At 49.7% G+C, this 19,634-nt stretch overlaps 1 protein-coding gene across 1 annotated transcript; it reads right to left on the bottom strand.

Annotated features, from left to right (window-relative positions):
- Positions 1-15,352: 15,352 nt before the first annotated feature.
- PtA15_12A106 (uncharacterized protein) lies at positions 15,353-15,790 on the bottom strand (the record flags this gene model as incomplete). Its single annotated transcript, XM_053161683.1, has 3 exons — positions 15,353-15,389; positions 15,470-15,614; positions 15,688-15,790. 3 exons carry the CDS (start codon positions 15,788-15,790, stop codon positions 15,353-15,355), a joined length of 285 nt encoding a protein of 94 aa, XP_053025676.1.
- Between the last annotated feature and the right edge of the window lie 3,844 nt (positions 15,791-19,634).

The following is a 19,634-nucleotide window of genomic DNA, read 5'->3' as shown; positions in this document are numbered from 1 at the left end:
CCTCTCTTGGCTAGGGCAGTTAAACTCAATAAGGTGTCTGCTGTTGCCATCTGGGTAAGGGGCTTTTGCAAGGAGGCGGGGAGGCACAAAATAGAAGAGAGAGGATGGGAGTCTTCTTATTAACCCGCGGAAAAGGGGGAAGTTGCATTGGGATACAAAGTAGTTGCTCATTGAGTCTAATTGAAACAAAAATAATCTTGGGAAAATGTTTATCAGACCTGAAAAAGTCTGTTTTCCAGGTCCCAGGGGACTGTGATAACAACCTGAAACTGTAGGTCATGTTTGGATCTATCCCCTCTTGATAAAGCATTGGCGGCGTTTTCCTTTGATGTTACACGTCTGGAAACAATATCAATCTCCATCTCTACTAGAGTCTTTTTGATAATTTTCCATTCCTCATTGACCGCGTGGTGTTTTGATTTCCGTTTCCGTATTGTGTCTTCAGTCGTTGTATTGTTGGTCCAGACTATCAAAGTTCTCCCTGGTCTAATGCCCAGTTGCTGTAAGGCAATTAATCCAAGCCTGATCGCTACTGTTTCAAGCCAGGCTATTTCCCTTTTTGGTTCTGGGCCTTTGTCCCATTCTTCTGTCAGTCAAATTGGGCCCATCTTCTTCCAATGAGGATTCCTATTCCAAATCCAGTAAATGCGTCACCCACCCACCCAATTTCGACTGGGTCTGGGTTCTGGATCATTCTTGTGTCCTTGTAGTGAAGCAATGTTGATAGCCAATATTCTAGGTTGGTTTTTGCGTCTTTTGGGAGAGTCCGTTTCTTGTTCCGGTGCACCCAGTTGTTCATCCATCTATATAAACTGTTTAGGTAGCAGCGGAGCTGGGGGAGGATGTATGAGACGTGATTTAGACAACCCACTAGCTGTTTGACTTGTGCAAAAGAGAATTCTGCTTCTGGGACTAGGAATGCTTTAACCTGTTGGACACGTTGGAATTTCTTGTTGCTTGGGAGCCAGACTGTTTTCTTCGTTGCCTTCCAGATAAATCCAATATATTTTTGTTCTTCCTTAAAGGGGGAGAATTTGGTTGCATTCGTCTTGACTCCTAATTGTTCTGATCTTTTTACAATGTGACTCATTTCTACCGTTGATTGGAGTGTCTTCACCAATGGGTTATTGTCAACCCACCAAAAAACTTCCACTAGGTTGAATTCCTTTTTCATGAGGTCTTTCCAGGCATCAGCTGGCCTCCCAAATGAGCCACATCCTGCTACGCCGCCAAATGTGATCCTGGTGTCAATCAAGATGCCGCCGTTGAAGTCTCTCACCATGAGATAACGCCATTAGAATTTGCCTATAGGCTTTCTCCCAGTTGAAGATAGCAAGCAGGAGTGGTTGGGTTTGACTTCTAAAATATTTAGAGGTTTTCTCGAAGTCGTCCCAAGTTGTTAAGTAGTCTAGTTTGTCTACGAATTAATTCACAGAGGGCACGTTGGGGTCGTTCCGCGGGAACAATAAGTCGTTAATTGGTCTTACTGATCCATCTCCGTTGACCGCTGCCTCTAGGGGGTTGGACCAAAAAAAACTCGTATCTTGTCATCAGTTGTTTGTGCGTGTACAGGCCAAACATCCTCCCTGCCGCTATCTCTTTTGCAATGGTTGCTTCAATCTTTTCTCTGGCTAGGAGGGCACCTTGGTGGTTCAGTGGGGTATAGTATGGGATGTCTGGTCCTAAATTGTGTTCCGGTATACCTTGGTGAAAACCTCTCTTGAAACCTCTGATCACATTGCTGTAATCTTGTAGGAGTCCTGCTTTGGTTAAGGCTCTCTCCCATTCCTCAATATTCATTTCGCAGACCACCTTGGTTGGCCACCTTGGGTGCTCCTGTAAGCGTCCTTCGAAAGGACTCTTCACTGGGCAGACACGAGGGTTGGCGCAATGCCAACGTGGCTCAAATTCTAGGAACCACTTGTGTTTTATATTCCTAACCCAGGAGAGAAGTTCAGCTTCTCTCTGCTGACTATGTACACTCTTGAGAAAGAAAGATAGGAAAGAAGGTGCTCACCTAACCCAGGAGAGAAGTTCAGCTTCTCTCTGCTGAGTTAGGTGGGGCGCGGGGAGAGTTGAACTAAGTACTCTCGAGTTGCTGATGTAATCTGCCTGTGATCTTCTCGTGAAACCTCCAGGTCTTCACAGTCTCCCCCCCTATAATGAGACGGAAGGGGAGATCACCCGTCAGGGGTGTCGGGCTCTTCCGTCAAGGCATCCTCCGGTGTAAGACTCAAAAGTGGTTGTGAAACCCTTTTGCTGAATGGAGAAGGGGATGAAGGAGTTGCAAGCTCTGCCCTTCTATACTACCAGCTACAAGACCCACCAAGCTCAGCTTGGCAAGCTTTAATTAGGTGATAGGAGTGAATGCTCAAGATGAGTTTATTCGATACACTTTATAAAGATTTGTTATTGATATATAAGGGTTGTTATGAGTATAGTTGTAAGTGTTGAGAGTACAAGGTGGTGAGTGAATCACTGATGAGTAATAAACTGAGGAGCTACAAATGAGGGGGAGAGAGCCCCTTATATAGACAAATGTGAGGGATTTTAGCTCCAGGGCAGCCCCAGTGAGGGATTTTAGCTGGCCTGCGCTGTGTACAATTTATGCGAGGGGTGCATGCATGATGCAGGGAACAATGGCATGTGATGCAATAAAACCAAACAAAAGTGGAGGTGAAAGTTCTAGAATGCGGAGAACAATGGCACAGACTGCAGTGGCAGTGCTGGATGATGTCATGCAGCTAGAAAACAAAGGCAAAATAATATATGCAGTGGAGATACCATGGAGTAGGGAAAGGTGGCTTGAGGTGCGTGACAGGGGTCAACAGGGTGCTACAGGTTGTCCGGAGGGTCTAACTTCCAGTGCAGTGGGGCTACAGTTACACTTTCAGTGGATACTAGGGGGTAATTTGGCCGTAGATTCCATTTCTGGGGTCCATATGGTCGTACCATGAGGCATTCTATGACTAATTACGCAAATGAGAGAAAAACTTTTGATTTTTCCCATTTTGTATACCACACCGGTCGTTGGAATTTCTTGAGTTTCGAGATGTGGAAGACAGGGTGCCGTTTGTTGTTTGTTGGCAAGGATAGGGCCACGTTAATCCCATCATTGAAGATCTTCACCACGTCGTACGGCCCTTCGAAGCGCTCCTTGAGCTTGTCCACGCCACCTTGATGTTTTCCCCGCCAATCCGCCGAATTGAGAAAGACCGGGTCGCCCACCCTGAGAGTCGGTGTTCCTGACCAATGCTTATTGTGTTGTGTTGCCTGTCGGATTTGGCTCGCAATTAGTGTGTCCCGCGCCTCTTTCCAGGCCATCTCCCTGGACTTGATCCATTTCTCCAGCGCCGGTACCGCGTTCTCTCCAAGATCCGCCTGGGGTTGTGAAGTGAAGAGGGATGGTTTGCGACCAAAAAGGAGTTCAAAGGGGCTAGTCCCGGTCGCCACGTTAATCGCTGAATTAATTGCGTATTCAACCGCTGGCAGGGACTCCAGCCAACGGCTTTGACGCTTTGATGTGAATGTGCAAAGGATTTGCCCAATTGTTTTGTTGGAGCGTTCCGGCCGTCCATCCGCTTGAGGATGAAAAGCCGTGGACATATGAAAGTCGATGTTCAATCTGCTCATGAGCGCTTTCCAAAACCGGGAAGTCCAAGTCTTGTCTCTGTCGCTAATGATCGAGGCGGGTGGGACAAATTTTGTGATCCATCCGTTAAAAAAACGAGTTGCTGTTTTCTCCGCCAAATCTGATTGAAGTACCGGAATGATTTGAATGAAACCCGACAGGCGGCACGTGATCGTCAAGATCATATCATAATGTGTGGCCTGCCGGAGGGGGCCGACAAAGTCAATAGCCAAGTCGGTCAATGGCTTACGTGGGAAGGAAGGCGTGAGCATCTTTCCCACCGGTAATGTTGTTGGCGCCTTGGTGCGCTGGCAGGTCTCACAATGTTCCACGAGTTTATTGATGTTGGCAGACATGCGTGGCCAGAAGAAATCGCGCCTTAGCTCTTTTATTGTTTTCAGGTAAACGAGGTGGCCCAGCCGTTGATGGGCCTCTTCCACCAGCTCCCTGCGCAGGGCGAGGTTCGCTGGTATCACCAGCCGGTCATCGATGAACAGAAGACCTTCTTCCTCACGGCAGTTGTCCCGTAGTGGAAGCGCGTCCCGTAGGGCCATGCAGAACTGGTCGTGGGGGTAGCCGTCCTGCACAAGCCGTTTAAGAGAGGATGAAAGAACTGTGCTGAATTCGATCAGCGCTGCTACACAGGCGATCTGGTGGCGTTGGTTTGTTTCATCGTCCACGAGATCCTTCCGCGATAGTGCATCTGCGACGGTGTTGTCTTCGCCGCGGATGTAGTTGAAAGTAAGGTCGAAGTCGGCAAGCAATTCCGTCCACCTGGCTTGTTGCTTGCTGAGCGTGCGCTGTTTCGGGAGGTGGACAAGTGAGTGATGATCCGACATCACATTGATCTTCATGCCAAGGAGAAGCATTTGCCACTTTTGTAGGGCGTGTACCACTGCCAGCAATTCCTGCTCATGTACCGGGTAGTTGCGCTCGGCGGGAGTCATGAGATGCGATTTGTAAGCTATCGGGGCCGCCATTTTCCACTCTTCACCCTGAAAGAGTGCCGCGCCCAGTCCCAATCCACTGGCGTCCGTAAAAAGCCACATGGGGTTGTTTGATTCGTAGTTGATGTTCTTGAGGCAAGGTAGAGATGTCATAATTTGCTTGATGTTTTGAAAGGCGGCCTCTTCTCTCTCGCCCCACTTAAACTGCTTCGGATCAAGCTTTGAGCTCGTTAAAGGGGTCAGAGTGCCAACATATTGTTGCAGGCCCCAGATGAATTTCTTCATCCACTGTACTGTCCCCAGAAACTTCTTGACTCCCTTTGGTGACTGGGGGGAAGGCCAGGATAGGATATCCGTGATTTTCTCGTCATCTGCTTCAATCCCTTCCTCCGAGATCCAATGACCCAGGAATTTGATACGTTGTCAAAAAAGTTTTGTCTTTTTTGAACTGCAGTACAGGGCTGCATCGCGTAGTCTGGACAATACCGCGCGGACGTGCTTCTCGTGTTCTTCAAATGAATCCGAGAAGATGACGATGTCGTCCAAGTAAACCACACAGAACCTGTTGAGGATGTCCCCCAAAGCCTCCTTGAGTCGGGCCTGATGGGTTGCTGGGGCATTTGTGAGTCCCATGGGCATGACCACCCACTCCATCAATCCCCACGGCGTTTTTACTGCCGTTAACGGTATGTCAGCTTCCCGCATGCGCGTCTGGAAGAAGGCATTCGTCTGATCCAATACAGAGAAGACCTTACCCAACGCCACTATCCGCACCAGCTCGTCGACATTGGGTAGGGGCGAGCGGTCCCAAACCGTAAGGCTGTTGAGTTTGCGGTAATCACAGACCCACCGCGGAAGTGCCGTCGGATCCTTTTTTGGGATAATCAAACTGGGCGAAGCGTACTGGCTAGTCGAGCGTTGGATGCGGCCCGCGTCGAGGTGTTTTTGCAGGAGTGTTTGCCAGGCGGTCAGGTGTTTTTGGGGGTATGGGGATTGGCGCTCGTTGATGACCACATCCGGCAAGGTCAGAATTATCTTGTGTTAAGTCTTAGATGCCATCGACTGCATCTTGGTCGGGAAGGAGCAGGACACTGGGAGCTCTGGAGCATTGATGTCGTCCGTGACCGCTGGGATGTCGTCTGGGAAGAGATTGGCAAAGTCTTGTAGTACTTGCTTCTCGGATGCTTCACATGGGTAGTTGTTGCTTTGTCGATCTGCTTCGATAGCCGCGGTCCCGTCTGGATCCGAGGCGAGCGGTCGATAGGCTGGGATGGACAGATTCGAACGTTTACATTTGAGCGCTTGATCTTTGATAGACACTGAGAGTCCAAAACGTGCGAGAAAGGGGGTCCCAAGGATAATGTCGTAGTCGCCTAGGATTGGTCCAATCCGCAGGGCTACGTTCTCAAAGGCTTTCGGTGGTTTGAGTGTCCACAAGGTCGCTACCGCATACTGTTGGATGGGTACTGGTATGTCGGTGCCATTTCCGAGAGCCAACCTGACCCTTGTGGGGCGTGCGAGTTCGCGGCGTTCGAGGGCAGCGTCGTCAATGCTTTATTGGAAATGATTTCAATTTCCGAACCCGTATCAATAAGGGCCTTCACAAAGATACCCGCGAGTTTGAATTGGATGACAATGCGGGCCCGTCTGACAGATGTTAGAGAGGGGTCAAAAGAGTCGGAAAGGTGATTTGGCGATGAACGTAGATGAGCCAAAGTGCTCTTTGAAGACAAGATAGACGATGTAGCCAAGACCGAAACGAGAGTCGGGGCTATGCGAAGCGAAGAATTCGAGTGGTCCATTACAAAGGGACCGGCGCAAAGTGGATTCGAGAAAAAAAAAGTGTAAGCGTCCTTCAATAGGACTCTTCACTGGGCAGACACGAGGGTTGGCGCAATGCCAACGTGGCTCAAATTCTAGGAACCACTTGTGTTTTATATTCCTAACCCAGGAGAGAAGTTCAGCTTCTCTCTGCTGACTATGTACACTCTTGAGAAAGAAAGATAGGAAAGAAGGTGCTCACCTAACCCAGGAGAGAAGTTCAGCTTCTCTCTGCTGAGTTAGGTGGGGCGCGGGGAGAGTTGAACTAAGTACTCTCGAGTTGCTGATGTAATCTGCCTGTGATCTTCTCGTGAAACCTCCAGGTCTTCACAGCTCCTTTACTATCTCTCTGGAGCTCTGAGGTTGTTCTGGCTCATAGGGTATTGAGTTCTCACATTCTGTCTCCCTGAAGACACAAGAGGCCCATGTTAGATTTCATCTATCATTTCCATTTCATATCTATGTCACATAAATAGTTTGTCTTGTGTTTTGGGGAAATAAGGCTGAAAGAGGAGGAAACAATTTTGGATTGGGAGTTTGGGAGGGGTAGTTTGAGCGGGGGGGGAAAAACAAGAAGAAAAAAGAGGAACAAAAGGAGGCAGGGAAATAGAACGGAGTCTTGGCAAGGTTTTTGGACTATGTTCTGATGGCTTGGCCAATATTCAGAAGGGAGATGTCCTGGGTGGAGGTGATGGTTAGGGGGGAGATTCTTATCAGGGGGTTGTAGGAAAATAGGTTGGGCCTGATTAAGTGGGAGAGTTGTACTTACTGGTCTTGGTTGCAGTTCTTAACGCTTCCGCCGATGTGGTTGGGGTTGAAGTTATTTCCTCTGTAACCGCTTCCCGGGGGACCTTGGCTTGGCTTGGGAGGGAGGGATAAGGTAGGGGTTTCTTCCGAGCTGGGCTTGCCGGTTGGTTTTGGCTTTGCTGACACCGTTTGATTTTGTTGGACTGGACGGCTGGCTCTTTGTGGTCTGATACCCTTGATTGGGTCTCCTCCAACCTTGCTATCGCCAATGGCATAGGGGTTTTCCGCAAGACCTATCTCGTTAAAGTCTTGGCATGTTGATATTGCTTCATCTACCGTTTCTCGCTTGAATTTCAATATGTTTGTGTTGGATTTCTATCTCACTTCCTTCTACCTCATGATCCTCAATTCAGCTGTTACTCCTATCCTCACTTCCTGTCAACCACATGCTCTCCTTTTAGCTCAACTCATGCCGTCCTCCTACCTCAGCCTGTGACCTTGATCCCTGTTCTGATTTGTTGTCTAGCTTTCCTGATCTACTGTGTCTGTTATATGCGCGCACGCTCTGTCTGTGATAGTGAGAATGTCACCTGTTTCCTTCAACCAAGTTCCATCACCTTCCATCACCTTCCATTATTTTCTTTGCATATTCATTGTGTTCCAAACCACAAGTCTGCCCTGTGTATTTAGCCTATATCTGCCATAGTCTAGTTCAGGGCAATCAACCTGATGGTTCTTCCTTCTATCTGTCCGCGCCTCTTATTTGAGCCAATCCGGTGAGCTTTCTCCACCTCATTGTCCCCTCTTGAGCCCAAAGGCTCATCTTTGTGTGTTGTGCTGCGGTCTTCTGTCGAAATCCCCACAGTCTGAGAACAATTCTTCACCGTTTTCTTCCACCCTGAATGCAAAGGCATTGTTCCGGATACAAACATCGTAACAGAGAGCCACCATGAAACTGTGTTTCCTGTGGAGGCGGTCGCAGAAACAGTGGGCTGCTACGCTAAACTATCCGTAGCGTGTTCTATCCGCTATTTTAGCGTTGCGTAGTTCCTGACACATTGCCGTTAGTTGTAGCGCCCGCTACGGGCCGCTACGCTACGCTAACGGGCGCTAACAGCGCTATCAGCTTTTTTAGGGGTTGAATAGCACTGCTAGTGCTGAAAGTGGCGATAGAGGCCCTGTAGTTTCAAGGGGTGCCTGTTAGCGGTAGTGGGCAATCACTGCCCGCTAACGGAAAACCCTGTCATTTGTAGTTTAGATCCGCTACGCTGCGCTGAACTACGGACTAAATGTAGCGTAGCGGCCCACCGTTGGTCGCAGTGATCTTTGTGGACTAAGATCCATTCTGCAAGTTGGGGGTAATTATATCTATCTTGCATTGTGGTGTGGAAACATCAGTGGTTGAGTGTCCAATCGGAGAACGTCTGGGACCGGGTATATGTGGTAACAGAGTCCCTTTTTGGCTGCCGTTTCATCAGTCTTTTTTTGGTTCTTTGAATGATAGGATAGGGAGTTTTCTTGCCATATTTGGTTGAAGATTGTCAAGGAGAGTGGGCCCTTGCACTCCAGGAGAAGTTTGTGGAAGTACGGGGTGGAACCGCCGTTGTCGTGAGAGTTCGTATGACTTCCTATTTATTTGATGGTTCTTACTTGGGTCAACTCCTCAACCGTTGCGGGCCTCTTCCGTGGGATCACCAGATTTGTTGCCAAAAGTGTGACGTCATTGTTGATTGCAACTTTCTTCATCTTTGGTGTTTGATTGGCCAGGACCGCCTCGTACATCAATGTGTAACGCACGGCTTTAACGTCATTGCTGGCTCTTTCAGCTTTCATGATCTTTTCCATTAGGAACCTCCGTGCATCTTGGTTGGCATCTTCTTACGATTCTTGAGGCACGTGCTGCGTCTCTTTAGATAGTGACTGCTCTCTTACTGCTTGGGTTACCAAAGATCTCCGCTATCTCTGGATCTTTAATCAACCCTCTGGGCGTCTCCTCTGAGTCTGGGCATGACGCGCTTGCGGGTAACAGGTTCTGGCTCGCGGAGCGAGTAACTGGCTTCCCGCCTTTAGCAGTTTTTGAACCTGCAGAGTTTCTGACAGATAGGATTTGCTGTCTACGACTTGTTGGAAGATGTCTGTGTTTGGCTCACCTTTTGGGTTTTTTGAGTCAGGGACTGCCGTGTAAGGGTCACGTGGACCCTCACTGGAGATGGCTCAAAAAGGGGGGCACAGGGGGACAAGGTGCTACGCCTTCGTGATTCTAGGTCCAAACGGTCTCTAATTTCCTTTCAAGGGGCTAGCCGGGAGAGAGGAAGAACTCTCTGGTTAGTCTAAATACAAGACAAGAGTGGAGACAGACAAAAGAGAATGAGAATTGAAATTGGGCTTACCTAGCCGGGAGAGAGGAAGAACTCTCTGCCGGACTAGGGAAGCGAGTGGCTCGGGCTAAGTGTTCAGTGCGTGGGGGGTTACGTAATCCCGTGACCCTTTGTGTTGAGCCCTGTTGTTAAGGGGGGCTTCACAGTCTCCCCTCCTATATGAAGAGGAAGATAAGGGGAGGAAGAATGAGGATAACATTGTGGGCCGAGTTGGGATGAGCGAAGGAAGGGGGGAAACCGGTAGAAATGAGCTTGAGGAAATGGAATCTTGTGAGAAGGAAAACGGGGGCAAAAGGAACAATGACGGAAAAATCAGGGGAACGCGGTCCGGCCATGAGAGTCGTGGCGATGAGTCGTTGGCCTCTTGAACAGAAGTCTGCAAGACTGATCTTGTTCGGGTTGCGTCGCCTGCGTCTCTCTCACTTCTTGTCGTTTTGAGACAACCAAGAACTGGGGGGTGGGAGTGGGAAAAATTGGGCATATCAAGAAGCCGGGAACGGACGAGTGAAGGGGAAGGTGAATGGTTTCAGGAGTCTTGGTTTGCAACGGAGCCACCGGTGATGTCGTTCAAAAAATCTTCAGTTGTGATCGAGGTCCTGCGGGAGTGAGCACGCGTAAGCGTCACCCAGCATGGAATTCATGGAGTCTCCGGGTGGGGGAATGGGAAGGATGAGCAGTGGAAATGGGCACATACTCTGTGGTCCCGTCGTTGTCCACCAGGAACCACTTGTCAAGGATTGATTCAACTTCGTTGTTGACCGCATGCACATCAATAAGGTCGGATGTGTCGGAGGGCTCTTCTGGGAGCAGGTAGGAACCATTGTCCGACTTCGGGGCTAGCTGGTCCTCCTTCTTGATTTCACTGAGTGGATGATCACCATAAGCCAGAGCGGTCGCTTTGAGTTGGCCGTCGATCGCCGAGATCAGGGATACTTGAGATTGTTCAAATGGAGGGGCTTCATCCATGCCTGCTACTCCTGCCGGTTTGCCAGTGGGTCTGCCCGCAGTTGTAGGGCCGGGCTGCTTTTGGTGTGCGCTTGACCAGGCCCGTGGGGCCACGTAATTGGCTGGTTTCAGTGGGACTTGGAATGCCGGTGGGATGTAGACTTTTGATCGGTCCGGGGGGGCGGGGCATGCTCCGGCAGGGTTACCGCAGTGTTTCTTGCAGAAGTGACATTTCCCTACTGAATCGAGGTACGCATGCATTCGCCAGAGGTATAAGTCGGGTTCGAGTCGATTTGAGCCGAGAGGAGTGGCATTTGCACCCGTGGCAACAGATCGATAGGAGGGCTGACGGGTCTTTGGGAGATCAGCATAGAATCCGTTCGTTCGGCTCTTGAAATCGCCGTAGTTGAACGGTTTTTGCTTCAGGAGTTGGAAATCCTTGACCTTCACCCGGAGTGCGTGGGGTAGGCCGAGGACGACGAATTCAGCTATGGAGAAGTCGTTGAATATGATCATATCAAAGTTGATCAGGCTTTGGAGGGTACGAGCTCAATTGCTATACTCTTGAAAACTTTTGGTGTTTGGCATCTCGAGGCGAACAATCAATTGGCAAACATCGGCACGCCAGTCCTCCGGTAGACAGAACCCAAAGAGTCTAGACTTAAACTCGTCCCAAGTCTTGCCTATAAACTTAGGTGACTCGCTTTCGTAGAATGCAAGTAGAATGGTGTCGTCAATGAGAGAGCCAAGTACTAGGATCTTGTCGTCGGAGTGTTTGATTCCCTTGGTCAAGAAGAAAATCGAGACGCTGCGCATCCAGGTCAAGAAAAGTTCTGCCTCTTGAATGGGGCCTTTGAAACGGGGTCCGTCAGAGGTCCTGAACTTCGCGAGGTCGATGCAGTCATCCGCTGGAGCCAAAGGGGAGATGGAAGCTTCCCTCTTTATAGACAAGGACAGAATGGCCTTTTCCAAGGCTTTAGTTTGCTCCCGGTCGGAGCGGCGCTGTTTGTCTGCTCTTGCTTGAGCCTTCTCCGCTTGTTGTTGTACGGTCTGGAGTTGCAAGGCCGTAGTCTTCTGAATTGCCATCAAGGCTTTGAAGCAATCAGCTATTGACATCTCTCCGGTCTCCTGGGCCGGGGGATTTGGGTCTGCCATTGGGACGTGAGGAAGAACTTGTGTTGTAACGTCTAGTGTCGGGGATGGCGGTAATGGGACCGAGATTGGGTTGGGATTTGTGCGGAGGGCGTCTAGTCGAGCACGTCGACGGGCTGCGCGGAGGATTTCTTCTGGGTCTGCGGCCGGGAGGAGGGGCTCGTTAGCTCTCCTTGTGGTAATTAACCAATGACGAGTGCGTAGACGGTCGGTCGGCGGGGATGAGAGGGGCAAAGGGCCTTGGTGCAGGAGCAAGTGGCGGGGGCGTATGGGTCCAAAAGGGTAGAGGGAGAAGAAGACGAGCACGAGAACCAGATAGAAGTTCGAAGGGTGTCAGGTTACGAGATCGAGTACAAGAAGGTACTAGGGTCGCGAGGTCGAAGGCAGAGGTTGAGGCTCCAAAGAGCAAGGGCGAAGGCAAGGGCAGAAGACGATAGCGAGGGCGAAGGCGAGGTCAGAGGGTGGTGGAGCTGGATGATGGATCAAAAACTGGCGAGGTCGACAAGTGTGTGCGAAGTCTGTGATAAGACCACGATGGTCGGTTTGTTTGGAACAAGAAAAAAAACGTGTAAGGGTCACGTGGACCCTCACTGGAGATGGCTTGAAAAGGGGGGCACAGGGGGACGAGGCGCTACGCCTTCGTGATTCTAGGTCCAAACGGTCTCTAATTTCCTTTCAAGGGGCTAGCCGGGAGAGAGGAAGAACTCTCTGGTTAGTCTAAATACAAGACAAGAGTGGAGGCAGACAAAAGAGAATGAGAATCAAAATCGGGCTTACCTAGCCGGGAGAGAGGAAGGACTCTCTGCCGGACTAGGGAAGCGAGTGGCTCAGGCTAAGTGTTCTGTGCGTGGGGGGTTACGTAATCCCGTGACCCTTTGTGTGGAGCCCTGTTGTCGAGGGGGGCTTCACATGCCGGTTGTGACGACGAATTAACATCTGTGTCTATTTCAATGGTTGGGTTGGGGTTTGTGGTCGCCATTTGGCTGGTCTCTCCGGCTGCTTGAGCGCTTTGGTGAGCCGCGGCTTTAACACTATTGCTAGAGTCTTGGATATTCAAGCCTGAAATCATGTATTTGGAAGTGTGAGAGTCGTGTTGAAAGGAAATCTAACTAAGTTGGAGGATTTGCTGTGTTTGTGTTGTTGTTTGGAATGAAGTTCTGAATTTGGAGTCTGGGGATCAAGAGTCTAAAGGATAGAACTTTTTTTGGAGAACAGGGGATATTTCAAGGAGAAGGGTAGGGTAATTCAGAAATTCGAGAAAAATCGGGATGGGAGGTTATGAGGCAAGCGCCGGTAAGTGAGTAAGGATGGTTGGAAAGAGGAGGATGGCAAAGGAGGTAGGCCCAAGTTTGCTGTGGGAAGGCAGTTCTGGGTAAGAGGGGGAGAAAGGACTCAAGTGGGAGTTTGCCCCCTCGCATCCCCTTTTGTCCTGTATCATACGCCTTCCTGTCAGTGCTGCGTGATGCCGCTTGTTGCCTCCTTGCGTGCAATGCAGGGGCTTGGTATGTACAGGACCTAGCTGGGCGGTCCCCATGGACTCAACCCACCTCCCACTAAGCTCCCGGTAAGAAACAGTGATCCAAAAAATTTGTGTCAGAATGCCGGGAGGGGTTGGTGGATCTAGAAAAAAAAGTGTAAGGGTTGGGAGACCCTTCACTGCTCAGAGGTTGGAGAGGCTTGTTGGAAAGGGCTCAGAGGCCTAGCGGTTCTAAAACCAACGGTTGGGGAGCTTGAATTGCAGGAGCTAGCCCAAGCAGAGAGAGAGTGGGGTCCGGAGTCTCTTGTTAGTCTATGTACTAGAGAAAGAGAGTGGAAGGAGAAAGAGAGGGAGAGAGAGAAAGGGAAATCCTTACCTAGCCCAAGCAGAGAGAGAGTGGGGTCCGGAGTCTCTGCCGGACTAGATGGGGCAAGGGGAACAGGGTGAACTACAGTCACTGTCATGTGACATGGCCCGTGAGGCCTTGTGAAACCTCAGTGGAGCTGGGGTTTTCACAAACATCCAAGGTCCACTGTCCCCAAGTCCTCAAAATCATAGCTCCTTGTTCAACCCCTCCTACTCGCCTCTCAACCTCATCTTTCCCAAGTAAAACCTCAACACCTTCCCAACAGGATTTCTCACACCAGCCATTGAGTGTTGTATCACTCAATGGCCGGTACAGACATGACCTGTAATTGAGTTACGTGTGTAATCACATGATGACTGGTTGAGTGTGTGCTGGCTCACACTTGATGACTGGTATGCGTTTGTGATTGGGGATGGGTGAAAACACCCTCAAGGGAGTGTTTCTGACCTTTTTCCTGCTTCTGGAGCCTTTTTCAAAGGAGGAAATCAGGTCTGCAGGAGAGGTTCCAGGTCCATTTTTTTCCTGATTCCTGGAACCTGCGCCACCTGATTTGAAACTTTGAAACCCCCTATTGGGTGTGGTTCAAAATGGAGGAGTTCCTTGGAGAATTTATAAAATAGGCTATGATGGGCCATTGGGATCCTGACCATTTGAAATTCAAATTGATGCTGATATTTGATTTCAAAATGGCTATTTGGCAGCTTGAATTTAACCTTCAGGAGTGAGAATGAAAAGGGGTAAATGAAGGAAAATGAAAAATCCAATGCATGTGTTACTTCCTGAGGTTATTTAAGAAAACGTAAGGATAAGAGGACAGGGCCATTAGATTGTGACACATGAATTCTGATGATGGAGAGCAGCACATACGGTGTTGATGAGGCTCTGCTCCAACCTAATCATTGGAACAACAGAAATATTCAATATTTTGCATTTAGAGTATTCATGCCATCATGTGAATGAGGGAGAAAAGCTGAAACCTACTAGTACCATATTTTGGGTCTGATGGATCTCCTGGAAGGAATAAGTCTTGAAAGTTGGGTTGGTGCTGATTTGATGATCCCATTGGATAAGAAGAATGTGCCTGAGTTTCACTGGGATTGTGATAGCTAGGATATAGAATTAAGGCTGGGTTGTGAGAAGGTGGGTGCCAATATCCTTGAGCTAGTAATTATTCATTAAAAGTGAAATTGATTGGTCAATTTGAAGCTTGCTCAGATTTGATGTGTGTATGGAATGAAATAAGCCCCAAATTACAAACCATGTTCTGTTCCTGCCTGTGGGGCAAAGGATGAATACGGGTGTCCTGCTACAGGTGTGTCATGTCCATAACCAGCATTTGGAATTGGGAAGTAAGTATTAAGCTGATAATATAAACTGGGAGTAACTTGGTTTGGCGCCATGTACGGGGCCATGGGAAGATACACTGATACGTTTTGATTTAAGGGGAGATTTATAAGTCAGTTGGCACATATTAATGCACAGAGATGGGAATCAGTTTGAGCCCAACCTGCTGGAGCTGGCAGATATGAATCAAAAGTAAGATTTATTGATCAGCCTGGAGCTTATTCAGAGGTGTAGAAGAAAAAATGAATCCCAAAATACAAACCATTTCATGTTCCTGAATGCGCAGGAAAGGAGGAATATGGGGGTCCTGCTACATGTGTATCATGTCCATATCCGGCATTTGAAAACTAGATGTAAGGATCAGGCGGATAATGTGAGGTGGGAATAGCTTGGATTGGTGCAATATTTGATTCTATGGAAGGATTAACTGATTTATGTTGATTGAAGGGAATTTTTATCAGTCAGGTTGCATCAAATCCGTAGAGATGGGATTCGCAATGAGCATAGATCCGGAGAGTGAAAAAATCCAATGGCTTTTACTCACTAATAGGCCTCTGCCACAGGCCCGTAGGGGCTGTTCCTGCCATAGATAGGTCACCAAATATTAGATCCGAGCCAGAGTGAATCGGTGATAAGGCACTATCTGATGTGCTGGATGACGGTAATGGCGGAGCAGAAGGTAATGGCCTGATAGACAGTAATGGCGGGTCAGACGTCAATGGTTTGGCAGAGGGCTTCGGATGCGTCGGTATTGCCCCCGGAATCGCAGGTGGATCGCTCAGTCTGAAGAGTGATGGATCATATTCTGCAAGTGCAACTTAAAAATCAATCAGTCGAGTGTTTAGAACCAACTTTGAGACCAGAACAATCCACAGTACCCTCAGAGCCCAACCCGTCAATCGCTTTTCCGATAGCCGGTGCAGCACTCAGACCGGAATACAAGCAAGAGAGTTGAACGGCGAGGACGAAGAGCCAGCGCATGTAAATAGCAAGCTTCATTATTAAATTTGTAAGCGTCACACTCGGTTGATGAAGGCCAAAGGTGCAGAAGATGAGAAATCTGTGCGAAGAAATCAGGGGGCTTGACGGGTGTGATCATACTTATGAATGTCATTTTATCTGCCAGTCGTCTCTTAAGTGGGACTTTCGTGTCGTGTTTGATCTATCCATTCTACCTAGGTGCCTAGGGAGGACCCTCTGGTGCGGCTCCGGCCTCGTCTCACGACTGCGGCGCGGTTTGCGCTTTCTCCCGCGCGGGAGGCGCGAGCCTTTACTGTCGTCCTACTGGACACTGCTCACGTGTTCAGCACCTTTTAGGTGCCTAGGGAGCCCCGGAAGCCGAGTACCGGCTTCCCAAGGCTCCCACGTGTGGGTCGGGGGAAGGGGGTGATCCCCGATCCACTTTTCCAGCCTCTCCTCCGTGCCGTGCCTCGGCCATGGATCCCGGGAGGGGATTCCCAGGCCGGGCTGTGCACGTGAGGGAGGGAGGATCGCGGAGCGGGCCTTCCGGGAGCAGGCACACACCCAGGGGTGTGAGGGCCAGGCGCTAGACCCACAACTCACGCACGGATGCGGGAGCCGGGAGACTGGCATGCTCACCGGTATGGCTCTTTGGTTAGGTTCTCTAGAACTTGAGAGAGTGAGAAGTACGGGCATGGCCTTTTCCTAGGAATGTGGGTATGTACTCTATTCTACACTTTCCAGAACTTCTTCATCTCGCCAAATAGGGACCTTGCTTCGGCCACCTCTTGCTCGGAGTATTCCCTGATGTATAGTTTGTAGCAGTCTGAGGTCCACCTTCCCAAGTTGATTATGCTTTCTAGTCTCACTCCTTTCGCGTGATGCAGAGATGCGCCTCCCACCCGGAAAGAATGGCCTGATACTCCTGCGATGCCCTTCGATTCCCAGAACCGGCTTAGGGCCCGGCAGGCAGCGGTTTTGGTGATGTGGGTGCGATTCTCCCCCCTTCCGTGTCCGAAGAGGGAGACTTCTCCAGGGCCCGCCTCTCGAATTCTTCTCTTGATGGCTTCGATTGGGCACAGCATGTTCGGTAGGTAGTGGAGATAGATCATTTGAACTTCTGTGCGTTTTGCTGTCTTCGCTCCTCTGATTGATAGATCAGCCCTTCCGGTCCCGTCGCGGCTTTCATACATTTCTATGTCGCTGACAAAGAGAGACGCCCCCTTTCTCAAGGGACCCCAGTCTTCATTGTAGGTGAGTTCTGCCATTCTAGCCATTGCCCAGAACGCTACCAGGCAGAGGTTGAGCAGTGCCTTTTGGAATTCGCTGCCGTTAATGAACGCCTCCGTCAGCATCACCAGGTGTTGGATCATTACGGGGCTCTTCTTTGGTCGGGCTTCTATTTCTTGGTCCGCATAGGCTGAGGCCCTGAGGAAGGACGCTACCCTGAGCTTGGATTCATGAGGGTACGCCGCTTCGTGTAGCGCATGCCACATCTGGATTCCGTATAGGTATTTGTCTAGGGTGACCGCTGCAACTTCGTGTGCGGCCAAGGACTCGAAGGATCTCCCCGCCCAGCAACAGAAGTCGTAGATGTCTTGCTTTGAGAGGGGAAGGAGGAAGGGGATCCGGTTGTGTTGCGTAGCAAAAACGATGTATTTCTTAGCGGCGGCGTTGTAGCATTTCAGGGTGTTCCCAGTAAGAAGCGTTTATCTTGACTAGATAGCTCTCGGGGCTCGCTCCCATTCTTGACTAGGGCTGCAATCTCTTTAAGCACTAAGTGAGCTATGTGGGGGGTGAGAGGGGGGGACACGTTTTGGTTCCCATCCTAGAAGGGGGGGGGCCTTTAAATCTCATTGCAGCCAGAGGGAAGGCAAGGGGGGAAGATGGGGGAAGACAGGATGTGTCACAGTTCATATCTGGTACATCCGATACTCTAGATCATACGGAACAACTATGGGGATCATGTATCTGGTATCCCGGCCGGATCTGTCTCCTCTAGATAAGGCGTCCGCGGCGTTATCCTTGGATTCCACTCTCCTTGAAACCAGGTCGATCTCCATGTCTACTAGTATTTTCTGTATGATCTTCCATTCTTCGTTTACCACTGGGTGTTTTGCCTTCCGTTGGCGGATTGCACTTTCCGTGGTGGTGTTGTCGGTCCAAACTATGAGAGTTTTACCCGGTCTGATCTTGAGTTGTTGTAAGATGAGAAGACCGAGTCAAATGGCTACCGTTTCGAGCCATGCGATGTCTCTCTTTGGCTCTGGCCCCTTGTCCCACAAGGTCGTCAACTGGAATTGGGCCCATCGCTTGCCGATGACGACCCCAATCCCAAATCCTGTTGAAGCGTCTCCGACCCATCCGATCTCGGTTGGCTCGGGGTTCTGTATCATTCTCGTCTCTTTGTACTGTAGCATTGTTATCATCCAATACTCGAGGTCCTCCTTGGCATCTAGGGGGAGGGGTCGCGGGCGCCTTCGGTGGAACCAGTCGTTTAGCCACCTGTATAGGCTGTCGAGGTAACAGCGGAGTTGCGGGAGGATGTATGACACGTGATTCAGCCTGCCCGCTAGCTGTTCCACTTGCGCGAATGAGAATTCCTTGCTGATCGTGAGGAAATGCTTTATCTGCTGTATCCGTTGATACTTCTTATTGTCCGGTAGTCTGACGGTCTTGCGGGTGGCATTCCATATGAAACCTATATATTTTTGTTCTTCCCGAAACGGGACTAATTTTGTGACGTTCGTTTTCACGCCTAGTTCTTCTGATCTCTTGACTATCTCTTCCATTTGTACCGTCGACTCGATGCGTTTGACAAATAAATTGTTGTCTACCCAGCGGAAGACCGTCACAAGGTCAAACTCCTTCAACATCAGATGTTTCCATGCGTCCGCCGGGCGTCCGAAGGACCCGCATCCTGCTACTCCTCCAAATGCGATCCGCGTGTCTATCAGGATGCCTCCCTCAAAGTCTTTTACCATGAGGTAGGCCCACTGGCTCTTTTCAGTCGGGATCTGGCGATATGCCTTTTCCCAGTCGAAGATTGCCAGGAGGAGGGGTTTGGTTTGGCTGCGGAAGAATTTCGAGGTGCTCTTGAAATCATCCCATGTCATCAAGTAGTCAAGCTTGTCGACAAAGGAGTTGACTGAGGGTACCCTTGGGTCCCCCCTCGGGAACAATAAGTCGTTGATGGGTCTCACCGATCCATCTCCGTTTACGGTTGCCCCGAGCGGGTTTGTTCTGAAAAACTTGAATTTCTTGATGAGTTGGAACATCCGGCCGGCCGCTATCTCTTTCTCTATTGTCGACTCGATCTTGTCCCTCGCCTGGAGCGCACCTTGATGGTTTTCTGGTGTGAAGTAAGGGATGTTGGGCCCTAGATCATGATCTGGGATACCTTGATAGAAGCCTTCCCTAAATCCTTTTATGACATCGCCGTATTGCTGTAACAGGCCTGCCTCTCGAAGGGATCTCTCCCATTCCTCGATGTTCATCTCACATGTCACCTCCGTCGGCCACACAGGTGTGGCTCTGGGGTTCTCAGGGGGGGGCTCTTGTGTGGTTTGTGGCACGGGTGGCACGGGTTCTGTTGTCATTGGGGCTCTGCATTGGCGATAGAATTTTAAAATTTTGGGAGTCAAAAATCTTTCTCATACTATGTACAAGTTAATCTACTGGTTGAGTAACTCTGGATAGGGACGGGTCGGGAAACTAATGTATGGAGTTACTTCTCTTCTTTTTTTTTTTTTTTTTTTTTGGAAAGGAAAGATGGACGTTCATGGGGTTTGAAAAAACAGGACAGGAGGGAGTGGAGAGGGGGGAGTGGAGGCTGAAGTGCTAGGAGGAGATAGAGATTAGTTGC

The sequence above is a fragment of the Puccinia triticina genome, chromosome 12A (genome assembly GCF_026914185.1).
Source record: "Puccinia triticina chromosome 12A, complete sequence".
In the NCBI taxonomy this organism is placed as follows: Eukaryota; Fungi; Basidiomycota; class Pucciniomycetes; order Pucciniales; family Pucciniaceae; genus Puccinia; species Puccinia triticina.
Note: the sequence above shows the minus strand (reverse complement) of the source record. Positions and strands in the feature narration are given on the sequence as shown.